The sequence below is a fragment of the Vulpes lagopus genome, chromosome 7, assembly GCF_018345385.1.
Source record: "Vulpes lagopus strain Blue_001 chromosome 7, ASM1834538v1, whole genome shotgun sequence".
In the NCBI taxonomy this organism is placed as follows: Eukaryota; Metazoa; Chordata; class Mammalia; order Carnivora; family Canidae; genus Vulpes; species Vulpes lagopus.
This window is the reverse complement of record NC_054830.1, coordinates 56,235,570-56,248,911: the sequence shown is the minus strand read 5'-3', so window position 1 is coordinate 56,248,911 and position 13,342 is coordinate 56,235,570. Positions and strand designations below refer to the sequence as shown.

The window sequence follows — 13,342 nt, the reverse complement described above, 5'->3', positions numbered from 1 at the left end:
AGATAGAAAGTCTCAGTAGAGAAATAGAAGTAATTTAAAATTTTTTTCTAAAGATTTTATCTATCTTGGGATCCCTGGGTGGCTCAGCGGTTTAGCACCTGCCTTTGGCCCAGGGTGCGATCCTGGAGTCCCGGGATCGAGTCCCGTGTCGGGCTCCTGGCATGAGGACTGCTTCTCCCTCTGCCTGTGTCTCTGCCTCTCTCTCTCTATGTCTACCATGAATAAATAAATAAAATACTAAAAAAAAAGTATTTAAAGATTTTATCTATCTTTTCATGAGGGACACAGAGAGAGGCAGAGAGAGAGAGGCAGAGACAGGCAGAGGGAGAAGCAGGCTCCATGCAAGGAGCCTGATGCAGGATTGGATCCCAGGATTCTGGGATCATGTCCTGAGCCGAAGGCAGACTGTCAATCACTGAGCCACCCAGGTGTCCCTAGAATTAATTTTAAAAAAGAAAGAACCAAATGGAAATTTTGGAAGTGAGAAATGAAATAACAAATAGATTACCAAATGGGATCAATATCACAATGGAGATGACAGGAAAGAGTGAAAAGTGAGTACTTTTGAATCTAGACAAATACAATTATCCAACTGAAATAACAAAGAGAAAAAAATTGGAAAAAAGTGAGCAGAGTCTTGGGGACCTATGAAACAATGTTAAAGGATCTAATACTCATGCCATGATCCCAAAAGTAAAGGAGAAGGAATATGGGCAAAGAAAAAAAATATGTAAAAGAATAATGGCTGAAAACTTGCCAAATTTGGTTAATAAAATATACTTACAGATTCAAAAAATTCACCAAACTAAAAAAAAGGTATACTTGAAAAAACCCACACCCCAACACATCATAACCAAACTTCTGAAAACTAAAGATAGAGAAAATATCTTGAAGAAGCCAGAGAAGAATAACAGATAACATATGAAGGCAAAGTATTAGAATGAGTGTGGATTTCTCAAGTTAGGTCAGAAGGCAATGGAACAAAATTTTTAAGCTCTGAAAAAAAAACTATCTGGAATTCTATATGAGCAAAAATATCCTTCAGAAATGAGAGTAAAATTAAGGCATACTGTGATGGAAAAGAACTAAGAGAATTTATGGCCAACAGATCTGCCAACAAAAAGTTAAAAAAAATTCCTCAGATAGAAGGCAAATGACATAGAAAAAGTTGGAACCTCAGAAATCAAGGAAGACAAACAAATGGTAAATAAATATAATGGACTACTTTTCTCCTCTTCAGTTCTTTAGAGTATGTTTGATAGCTGACAACAAGAATTTTAACTTTGACAGTTTTTTTTTTTAAGTTTCTATTTTAATTCCAGTTAGTTAACACACAGTGTTATATTAGTTTCAGGTGTATAATATAGTGATTCAACACTTCCATACATCACCCTATGTTCCTACAACAAATGCATTCCTCATTACAAGAGCAATCCCTGTCACCTATTTCACCCATCCCCCAACCCACTTCCCCTCTGGTAATCAATCATCAGTTTGTTCTCTATAGTTAAGGGTCTGTTTCTTGATATCTCTGTCTCTCTCTCTTTTCCCTTTACTTATTTTTTTAAATACCATATATGAGTGAAATCATATATTTGTCTTTCTTTGACTGACTTATTTCATTCAGCTTGATACTCTCTAGTTCCATCCATGTCGTTGCAAATGGCAAGATTTCATTCTTTTCTATGGCTAAGTATTATGTGTGTGTGTGTGTGTGTGTGTGTGTGTGTATTCCATTCATCTATCTATTGATAGATACTTGGGCTGCTTCCATATGTTGGCTATTATAAATAATGCTGCTATAAACATAGGGGTGCATGTATCCCTTTGGATTAGTCTTTTTGTATTCATTGGATAAGTACCTAGTAGTGCAATTACTGGATCATAAGATAATTCAATTTTTTAACTTTTTGAGGGACCTCCATACTGCTTTCCACAGAAGCTGCACCAGTTTGCATTCCTACCAACAGAGCACGAGTGTTCCTTTTTCTCCAAATCCTCACCAACACCTGTTGTTTCTTATGTTGTTGATTTAGCCATTCTGACAGGTGTGAGGTGTAGTTTTGACTTGCATTTCCCTGATAGGCGATGATGAGCATCTTTTCATGTGTCTGTTGGCCAACTGGATATGTTCTTTGGAGAAATGTCTGTTCATGTCTTCTGCCCATTTTTTAGTTAGGTTTTTGGTTTTTGGGTGTTAGTTTGATAACTTCTTTATATGTTGTGGATCCTGACCGTTTGTCAGATATGTCATTTGCAATGAGAGATAATGCAGGTATTGTCATTTGCAAATATCGTCTCCCATTTTGTAGGTTGCCTAAGTTAGTTTTGTTTCCTTCACTGTGCAGGTTTTTATTTTGATGAAATCCCAATAGTTTATTTTTGCTTTTGTTTCCCTTGCCTCAGGAGACATATCCAGAAAGAAGTTACTACAGCCAATGGTCTGACAGTGTTTTCAGTGTATATTAATGTTACACAGAGGTAGAGATAGGAACTACATGGTTGTAAGATTCCTACATTCCACTTGAAACAATATATTCATTAGTTTGTTAAAAGCTAAATATGTATATTTTAATCCTTAGAATAACTTTAAAAACTATACAAAGTGGTGTGGCTAAATATTCAAGATAAATTATAATGGAATACTAAGACTATTCAAATAATTCAGAAAGAAGGAAAAGAGAAACAAAGGTACAAAAATAAAAGAAATAATAAAATAGTGACCTGAATCCAAATATACCAATATTTACATTAAATATAATGGTCTGTATCGGGTAATCTTATCTCATAGATCTTCCACTTGTACTTAAATATAATCTCATTTTTAAAAACAATGTTGGAGCACTTTGTTGGCTCAGACAGTTAAGTGTCTTGTCTGCCTTTGGCTCAGGTCATAATCTCAGGGTCCTGGGAAGGAGCCACCCATCATCAACAGAGTCTGCTTCTCCCTCTCCCTCGCCCCCCACTTGTGCTCTCTCTTACATGTGCTCTCTCTCAAATTCTTTAAAAAAAAAAATGTCTTCCTTTTGGGAAAATGAAAATCAAAAAATTTACTGAAAGAATCATTTTCTATTTTAACTTCTACTTGTAACTTTAAACATAAAATGTATTCTATATTTCTTATAAATAAACCCAGAATGCTTAGTGGGAGTTCATTGACAATCCATTACAAAGAATACCAATGATCCCTTGATCAAAAGTGGTTTTACATATCCATTCTTTCAACTTGGTGGAAAATAAAAAGCCTTTGATTAACTGATTGAATTTATAGGCAAAGAATGTAACTATGCAACATGATTTTGTAATTACATGTTACCACTAGCTAGCCCTAAAGAGCTGTTGCTCCCCCTTCCACCTCCTTTGCAGATAGACAACTACATATATTCAGCCATTCAGTTGTTTCTTTTTGCCCATTTGAATGGACTCTTGGCCTTCTCCACTAGCTGAGGCCATCAGTTGATGGTCTTGCCTATCTGTGACACTCATGACCCTCTTTCCTGCTTGAGTCAGGGGCATTTAAATGGCCGCTTTCACTGGCATGTGGATCCTTCACTACTAGAGAGGGTAGGTAACACCCCTCAGCTGAGGACAAACCAACTTAAGCCTGGGGTCTGTTACTCACGCTATGATTTATTATTTATTCACACGCCCATTCATTCAAAATGAAATAGAATTTGGGTTGGCTTATAGAAATGCATACACCACAATTAAGATAGAAATTAAAATAAAGGGGCACCTGGGTGGCTCAGTTGGTGAAGCGTCTGCCTTCAGCTCAGGTCATGATCCCAGGGTGCTGGAATGGAGCCCCATATCTGGCTCCCTGCTCAGTGGGGAGTCTGCTTTTCCCTCTCCCTCTGCCTGCCACTCTCCCTGCTTGTGTTCTCTCTCTCTCAATCTCTCCGTCAAATAAATAAAATCTTTCTTAAAAAAGAAATTAAAATAAATTGGGAAGTTGAATGGAGGGAAAATAAAGATAGAAAAATAAAATCAAGCAAAATGAGGTGAAGGTGGAACATAAATATGCCTGAAGTTCTTTTACACTGGCTGTATATGGACTACCAGTTTATCTCTGATCTCACTAGAGACCAGAGCAGAAAGGAAAGTATGCCCTGTTGGCAGTGTCCTCAAGGGAAGAAAGGTACACATCTTTTCATCATGGGGGAAAATTCTCCCCATAGCCTCATGCAGAGTAGTGGGGAATACCCTCAATAATATTCTATAATGAGTAAAATGGCAAGTTGGCATTTCACTAAAGAGCAAATCAAAAGGAAACAATTCTACAAAGGACTAAAAATATCCTAAGTTTTTGGTTTTCTGATAGTCTGAATTCAAGAATGAAATTTAGGAGCACCTAGGTGGTTCGGTGGTTGAGCATCTGCCTCCGGCTCAGGTCATTTTCCCAGGGTCCTGGGATCGAGTCCCACATCGCGTTCCCCACAGGGAGCCTGCTTCTTCCTCTGCCTGTGTCTCTGTGTCTCTCATGAATAAATAAATAAAAAATCTAGGGAGGGGGAAGAAATTTAGACTAAAGTGTGCTTCTCAAATTTTTCCACAGAAGTACCTCCAAAAACAGACAGCACTCCCTAAAACACATGGGGGTACAACCCAAGGCAGTCCACCACACAGATGGAGTTTCTTTGATATCTCATTTTTTACTTCAAAAAAAGCATGTGAATTTTTTATTTACTTCATGTAAAAGAATGTTTTGAATTGCTTACCATTGGAGGTGTCAGGATGCAGGCAGAGTTTCCTAACTCCTTTAATAATTAAGATGCTGTTGCATTAAGTGTGTCTATTTTTGGAAAATTAACTAAATTGAAAAGAGCCAACACTGAGTTCAACCTCCAGTTTCTTTCTCCTTATTAGTCTGATAATGTTTCCAGAACCCAAACTCACATAAATACGTAAATATAAATGCCAACCACTGATTCCTTGCTTTATGAGCGCTGTTGGTAGAAATTTAGGACAGCAACCAGGATAGCCCCACGGAGACGTTTGGCACTGCCAGGTGATTCTGGGTGGCAGCTGTGGCAGTCTGCACTCCACAATCAGGCCTATGTTCTAGTACACTATGTCAGAGCTTTCATACTCAAGAAAACTCGCTGGTTATCTTCTACGCTTCTTTGCCACTAATGCAGTTGTTTTCCTTCCACATAAATAAAGTAAGAGATTTATAGAAAAGATGGTAATATGCATACTTGGTTTTTTAAAAAAATATCTCCCAGGGGCACCTGAGTGACACAGTTGGTTAAGCATCTTGGTTTCAACTCAGGTATTGAACTCGGGGTCCTAGGATTGAATCTATACTGGGCAGGGAGTCTGCTTGAGGATTCTCTCGCTCCCTCTCTACTCCTCCCCCCTCCATTCTCTCTCTCTCTCTCTCTCTGTCTCTCAAATAAATCTTTAAAATAATATCTCCTCAGGCAGCCCTGGTGGCGCAGCGGTTTAGCGCCACCTGCAGCCCAGGGTGTGATCCTGGAGACCGGGGATCCAGTCCCACGTCAGGCTCCCTGCATGGAGCCTGCTTCTCCCTCTGCCTGTGTCTCTGCCTCTCTCTCTCTGTGTATCTCTCATGAATAAATAAATAAAATCTGGGGGATCCCTGGGTGGCGCAGCGGTTTGGCGCCTGCCTTTGGCCCAGGGCGCGATCCTGGAGACCCGGGATCGAATCCCACATCAGGCTCCCGGTGCATGGAGCCTGCTTCTCCCTCCGCCTGTGTCTCTGCCTCTCTCTCTCTCTGTGACTATCATAAATAATAAAAAAAAAAAAAAAAAAAATCTTTAAAATAAAATAAAATAATATCCCCTCAATAAGCACTGAAATGAGCAGAAGGAAGCAAAATTAGTGAAGAGAACTGTCCACTCTGCAATTATAAAAGGCCCCACCCTGCATTAATTTGAATAAGGACACTGGAAGCCTTCATCCAGCTAAAACAAAGCAAAACAGAAACAGTAAGCTAGGTATGGCAATGGGAAAAGACGCATTCCAAGACAATGGCAGTAAATAAGACAGAAAAGGCTATTTCGTCTCAATAGGAGTAACAAGCAAGAAGACGGAACAGCTGTACTGGACACCTGTCATGGTTTAGGCACCGGCCACCTTTCCTGCAATAGTGCCCACAGCCACAGCAGCCAACCCTATGAAGGAGTGGTGGTAGTGCTCTGCCCTGACAGGGCCTCGTGACAAGCCTCCAGCTCTCCTCAATTTGTTGAGCTACCTTCCTTCCAATAAATCCCCATTTTGCCAAAGCTAGCCAAAATTGGTTTCTGCTGTTGCTACCAAGAACCCTAATTATACAGCAGGCATGACCCTTTTGCATTTAATAACTTTTAAATATATAGAACAGAAACTTTTACTTAAGGTAAGTAGATAAATCCACAAAAATTATGTGGACTTTAAGGTATCTTTCTCAGAAACTGACAGATCAAATAGATATTTTTTAAAAACATAAAGAGATTTAGAGCTATGTTAATTTAAGCTAATTATAATTAAATAAAACTTCAAAATCAGTTCCTCAATCTCACTAGCTATATTTCATTTTTTAAAATTTTTTATTTATTTATGATAGGCACACAGTGAGAGAGAGAGGCAGAGACACAGGCAGAGGGAGAAGCAGGCTCCATGCACCGGGAGCCCGACGTGGGATTCGATCCCGGGTCTCCACGATCACGCCCTGGGCCAAAGGCAGGTGCTAAACCGCTGCCACCCAGGGATCCCACTAGCTATATTTCAAATTACTCAATACCACGTGCCTAATGGTTGCTGTATTGGACAGCATGGATTATATAACATTTCCTTTATCACAGAAAGTTCTATTGGACAGAGTTGGTGTAAAGAAAATGTAATATCCACACAAGGAAAATTTTTTTAAAGATTTTATTTATTTATTCATGAGAGACACACACACACAGAGAGAGAGAGAGAGAGAGAGAGAGAGAGGCAGAGACACAGGCAGAGGGAGAAGCAGGCTCCATGCAGGGAGCCCAACGCAGGACTTGATCCCGGGTCCCCAGGATCACGCCCTGGGCTGAAGGCGGCGCTAAACTGCTGAGTCACCCAGGCTGTCCACATACAAGGAAATATTATTCAACCATGAAAAAGAAATCCTGCTATTTTCCACAAGAAGGATGAACCTGGAGGACATTATGCTAAATGAAATAATCTGGACACAAAAAAATACCAAATATTATACCACATCACCTATATGTGGAATCTAAAATAGTCAAATTTACAGATATGGAGTGTGGAATAGTGGTTGCCAGGGCTTGGGGTAGAGGGAATAGTGATGGTAGTCAAAGGCTACAAACTTTAAGTTTGTAAGTTCTGAGTAAGTTCTGAAAATCTAATGCATAGCATGGTGACTATAGTTAACAATCCTGTATTGTATACTTGAAATTTGCTTCAGTGCTCTCAACATGCGCGCACACACACACACACACACACACACATACACACAAAGGTAACTCTATGTGGTTATGGATGTGTTAATTAGCTTGATTGTGGTATTCTTTTTTTTATAAGAAATTTATTTTTTATTGGTGTTCAATTTACCAACATACAGAATAACACCCAGTGCTCATCCCGTCAAGTGCCCACCTCAGCGCCCGTCACCCATTCACCCCCACCCCCCACCCTCCTCCCCTTCCACCACCCCTAGTTCGTTTCCCAGAGTTAGGAGTCTTTATGTTCTGTCTCCCTGTCTGATGTTTCCCACACATTTCTTCTCCCTTCCCTTATATTCCCTTTCACTATTATTTATATTCCCCAAATGAATGAGAACATAAAATGTTTGTCCTTCTCCTTCTGACTTACTTCACTCAGCATAATACCCTCCAGTTCCATCCACGTCGAAGCAAATGGTGGGTATTTGTCGTTTCTAATGGCTGAGGAATATTCCATTGTATACATAGACCACATCGTCTTTATCCATTCATCTTTCGATGGACACCGAGGCTCCTTCCACAGTTTGGCTATTGTGGACATTGCTGCTAGAAACATCGGGGTGTTGATTGTGGTATTCATTTCACAATGCATATCTTAAACATATACAATTTTGTCAATCAATCTCAGTAAAGCTGGAAAAAAGTATATATTCACTTTCATACCTAATTTTGTGTTTGTAATTTTGTGATATTTTCCTTAAAGAGGACCATCAAATTTGTATAAGATTCAGGCCCCACTTATTGGTCTCCTCAATAAGCTGTGGAAAATACAGTAATACCATGATGTCCTCCTTCATCCAACAGCCTAGTAGTTATGAGCACAGGTCTTAAGAACCACATATTTGGGTGCATATTCTGGTTCTGCCACTTCTAACTGTATGCCTGTAGGCATAGCATTTAATTGCTGTAAATTTTTCCTAACCCATAAAACTGGAAAAACAATAGTACCTGCTCACCTTGTTATGCAGGAGTTTATAACTTCTAAACCAGTAGAGAGAAGGAACTCCAGACATTGGCCTTCTCCAAGTCTAGTACCCACTCCTCCCTTTGCAGCCTCTCAGGTCTATGGGTGGTAATGGCCCTTGCTATTCTTAGTGGGTCTTTCTGAACCCTGCCCACACCTTTACAATAGTCCCTTCACTAAATTCTCTCAAAATCGCCCACTTAGGGTGTGCCATCTGTTTCCTCAAGGAATACCCTGGTTGAGTATTAGCATCCCTGTCTGCCTTTATGGAAATATAAGCTCAGGGAGGTCAGCAACTAATACAAGGTCACAAGCTGTATATCCTCTCTAGATGTAAAAATAAGGACAGTTTCATCCCTAGCTCCCAACATTAATAAATTATTAAATTTAGACAATAGTGTGCTCTGTTGGTATGTCAATTATTCAAATAATTTTTAATGTGAGTTTTAAGATGGCCTTTTTTAGTTTTTTAAATGTCAGAGACATTGTGTCTTCCATTTAAAGTATGCTTATTCTGTTGTTTGTTCAATTTTTGGTTCCCAATGCCTTTTAGAGGAAGTTGTTTAATAGAGTGAAGATGACCTCTGAATTTCATACCCCTATATTTTGTCTTCCTACTTTGCTATTTTTCAGATAGACATGAAGTTATCTCCAAAGAAATATTGGAGCTGGACCCATGGGAAAACCAATGGAATGTTGTAGCCATCAATGTCCTCATGCATGACAGTTATGATGTCTGCCTGGTGGCCAGGATGAACCCCCGAGACCTAATCCCCCCACCTTCAGATCTGGTGGAAGAAGGCAGTGAGCACTGAAGTCAGTGTTCACTGTAGGACCTCCTGCTATGTTTGCACAGGAGGCATTAGGGATGGAGAGAGCCCATAGGCACCAGCCAGTCACCCCGAACGTGTGTGTGGCATACTTAGCAACCCATGTGCGAAGCAGTGTATGCTGGGTGCTATGATAGGGAGTGTGCAGAGTCTGTGCTCAGGGACCTCCAGTAGGCTGGGATGGACAAGACATTACAAGATCAAATGTGGCAACAACACAGGGAGCACACAAGGTGAGTAGTATCATAGGAATGAAGAGATGGAGGGACCTCACGCTGCTGGGGACTCAAGGACAACATTGCCAAGGAACAGGCCTTTTACTGGGGCCTTGAATGGTGAGGAAGAAGCAGTCCCATGGGTGCAGCTCATGGGGACATCACAGAGACAGGCTGAGCAACGGCCTAAAGCTGGGTCTGATTGCCTGGGCTATAGGCTCTGCTTCTAAGGCTGGAAAAAGAGGTTGTAGATAAGTGATCAACACTTGGAAAACCAAGGACTTTGGACCTGGTCTCCAAGCAGGGGAATCATCTCAACATCTTCTGAAGTTAAAAGAAGATTTTTCTTTGTGTTCTGTTCCAGTTTCAGTCTTACAGAGACTTTCTATTCTGGTGTAGAACACTCTTCTACTACAGTGGCATTGCCCAAAATGGGGCTAGCAGTGGACTGCAAGTTCCAAACAGCCCAGGCACTCAAGCCCGACCACAGTGAGCAAAGAAACTGCACCCTCAGCCAGGTCTGTGTCAGGGACAGGGATGGGGAGCTCTGCTATCCTGGCCCACTCTGCGAGTGTCCTGGACTAGACTTATCCAAGCTGCCCTTAAGCACACATGACCTCCTGCAAATTAGCCCTGGCTGCATGCAACTGGCCTAGGCCATGGATAGACCAGGCTCTGGAGTGGAGGAGAGAGGAGGTCCATCCTCTGGGCTGCCTGCTGCCTGCTGTCCTACCCAACCTTTGTAATATCTTCCCCAAGATTGGAACTAGAGATGGAGCTGCCTGCTTCAGCTCACAGTTGAGCATGATCAGAAAACAGCCACTCCCAGAATATATTGTGGAGTTGACATTTAAATGACACATGAGGAATCCATCTATTTTACTTGCCATCCATACTTATGGAAGCACAGTGGATTCAAAGACTGCATTTTGGTAGCTGTTCCTCAATAACTTCTCCAGAGTTTCCCATTGCACAGGGCTCTTTTTTAAACAGGAATGGTCAGTAAATTCCCTAGAACTTTCCCAGAGGGAGACAATGCTAGATTGAGATAGCTCTTCTCTGATGCAGAGCTGTGTGACTGTGATGTCCGTCAGTGCATCCTCCCAGGTTCCAGCTGCTAATGAGCAGATGAGGCAGGTCTATGGAAGCTGGAACCAGATGGAAACCTGCTTTGCCACCATGAAGAGGATCCCCACTTAGACCCAGTGTGGGTCGTCCCCAGGTAGGCCAGACTTCCTAAAGTCAAGGGCTGTGTCTGTCACTTTGCAGTTGTGCTACTTGGAACCTACAGTGATACATCTTCTAGATGCATTGGGTTCGAGATCGAGGCTCTAGTGCCAGGGTTGCTACTTAGCTAACTATGTGATCTTGGGCCAGGTAACCTTTCCAAAGCCTATTTTCCCCATATGCAGAAAGGGAAGAAAAATCATTTTTAGAGCTGGTATGAGGACTGAGTGAGAGAATGCTGAGCAAAGTGCCTGTCAGATACTAAAATACTAAACAGCCTTTAGCTGCCATTATTTCTAGTATCATTATCACTGTAATCTGCGTTGTCCAAAGCATAGTGCCCACAACAACCCACTGCTTGAGTGGACTCTCGTGGGATGGAGAGGAGCTGTGCATTTCATTTGAGATAGTTCTTAATTTCCCAGACTTGGCCACTCAGCTCCTCCAGGTGGTGTGCAGATAAATAAGCATCAGCATCTATTTTAAGCGTGCTTTTTGTCTGACTTTCATATTTGTAATTAAAAACAAGATATCTCTACCCTCCTGCTGTCGGATATTGTCAGAGATTCACCTTCGAACTCCTACCGCTCCTGTTTTCGTTTCTTCATGGGGGGACATGTATGTCATGGACCACTCTTAAAAAACTTCGACTGTTTGCCAGTTCATGTCTTTGCAAGGCAGGATTTCTAGACACTGAGCACAGAACATAGCAGGGAAATGATCTGGAGGCTAAGGCTGGCAAGAGATGGCAGCTGTCAGTACACCTGGGTCCTGCCTATGCCCACCAACAAAGCGCCACTGTTCTCACCAAATTGACTTTATAATGAGCAAATGCTTTCAATTTGACCTTGCAAAATAAAAATGTACTAATGAAAGATCACTTTTGTTGCTCTTCATGTTGCATCCAATGTAGATTTCTCTTGAAGAAGGAGTTTCTGTGCCCAGGAGTTACTGAGCATCCCCGGGAGGGCAGGGAGGGATGACCCACCAGAAAACCACAGGAAGCAAGCAAGGTCCAGCTTGGACCTGTGGTGGGGTGGGGGAGGGCAGGAGGTGCCCCACTGCTGGGACAGTTGAAGCACAGGAGAATGTCAGGAAAAGGGGATGGGGCCAATCACAAAAGACCTCAAATGTCATACCAAGGAGCCCATCTCTACCTGGGCACCCTGGTTTCAGGCAAGAAGTCCTACAGGAACATCTCTCCACAGCGCAGTGTGGATGGGCAGGGTAAGAGCAGACATGGGCACCAGTCCTTGTCACTGACACCAAACTAACCTCAGGTTAGAACAGCGAGTCCATTGTACAGAAATGGAGGGTGTCTGTGGTTTTCTGGCCGATTCAGAGAGGAGGGAGATACTGGGGGCTTTACTATAGGAGCATGGCCAGTTAGCCAACACCAAAAACCAGAAAATCTTCTAAGGGGTCATGCCCCCTCCACCAGTGACCCTTAAAGACAGCTACCACCCAGATGGCTTTAGCCATTCACACCAGGCCAGGGACCTGGCCACCAAGATAGAGGAGAGACTTTATAGTCAAGTCACCCCACTTCTTTCCTAACCCTAGCAACCCCAGCTGGTCTCCATCCTTGTTTGCAGCAACAGTAGGCTGTCCCAGCTCATCAGGAAACCCTGCATGAACCAGTTATGAAAGCCTCTCCTTGCACCATGACTAGCTTAACAGGCCATAAGGCACAATCTCCACCAAAGGGACACAGAGGGAAATCTCCAGAGGGAGTTTTGGAAAGGTTTTCTCTGTTGAGTCTTTTCAAGTCTGAGTGCCCCCAGAGGGGCAGCCACAGCCCTGTGGTGGTGAGGAAGGAGATGGAGACAGCACCATTTGGTCCACAGATGGGGACAGGATGGGGGTATGGAAAGACCCAGGTCCTGGATAACACCCTGGAGCCACTGAATGACCTAGCCATGAGGCTTTTTGCTCCACGCCACTTGTTATGATAAATATGCCCTAGAGTTCAGGCCCCTTTGAGTTACTTACAAACCAAGATTTCCTGATACTCCAACCTTCCCCCGCCAAAGCCACTTTCTCTTGGAATGACATTGGACACCTCTGCCAAAGGGGAGGACTCTAACAGTCCCCGTTGCTGGGATGTCTGGTGACTTCATTCATCGCAGTGAGCTAAGTTCTGCATGACTGGCCAATGGTTTCTGAGCTACCTTTGCAGTATTTGCCTCTCAAAACTTCAACATTTTTGTTTACTAGGAATCCCACCTGCCACCTGTTTCTGTGAATAAAATGTCACCTGAGCACAGTCACGTTCCTCATGTATGTTTGGCTTTCCCACTGCAGCAGCAGAGTCCAGGGGGTGTCATGGAGACCTATGGCCCACAAAGCCTAGAATATTTACGATCTGGCCCTTCACAGAAAAGATTTGTCAACTTTCAGTGCATTCCATCAAATTTTCTTGAAGAACAATACTGAGCTAAGGGAATATATAAATTATAAAGGAAAATAAATGCCTATTCTTTGTCTTTACCTCTTAATCATGGTTCCATTCCATTCTGCTTTCACTCAACAATATAGCTGAAAGGGAGCATTCCATACACTATCTTTTTACTAGCTGCATAGGATGCCATCACAGATTTGACATAATTTCAGTTGTTTCCCCCAGTTGTTTCCGAAGGGGGGTGGATCTGATCTTTGACTCT

General features: G+C 42.2%; 1 protein-coding gene across 2 annotated transcripts in view; it reads left to right on the top strand.

The window, feature by feature from the left end:
- The window catches only part of KBTBD12 (kelch repeat and BTB domain containing 12), a 75,352-nt gene extending 63,798 nt beyond the window's left edge, over positions 1-11,554 (top strand). For both annotated transcript variants that reach the window (XM_041761229.1, XM_041761228.1), the window contains one exon: positions 9,041-11,554. In XM_041761229.1, the coding sequence (XP_041617163.1) occupies positions 9,041-9,222 (182 nt within the window). In that variant the 3' untranslated portion in view covers positions 9,223-11,554. The remainder of the gene's footprint in view (positions 1-9,040) is intronic.
- The last annotated feature ends 1,788 nt before the right edge of the window (positions 11,555-13,342 follow it).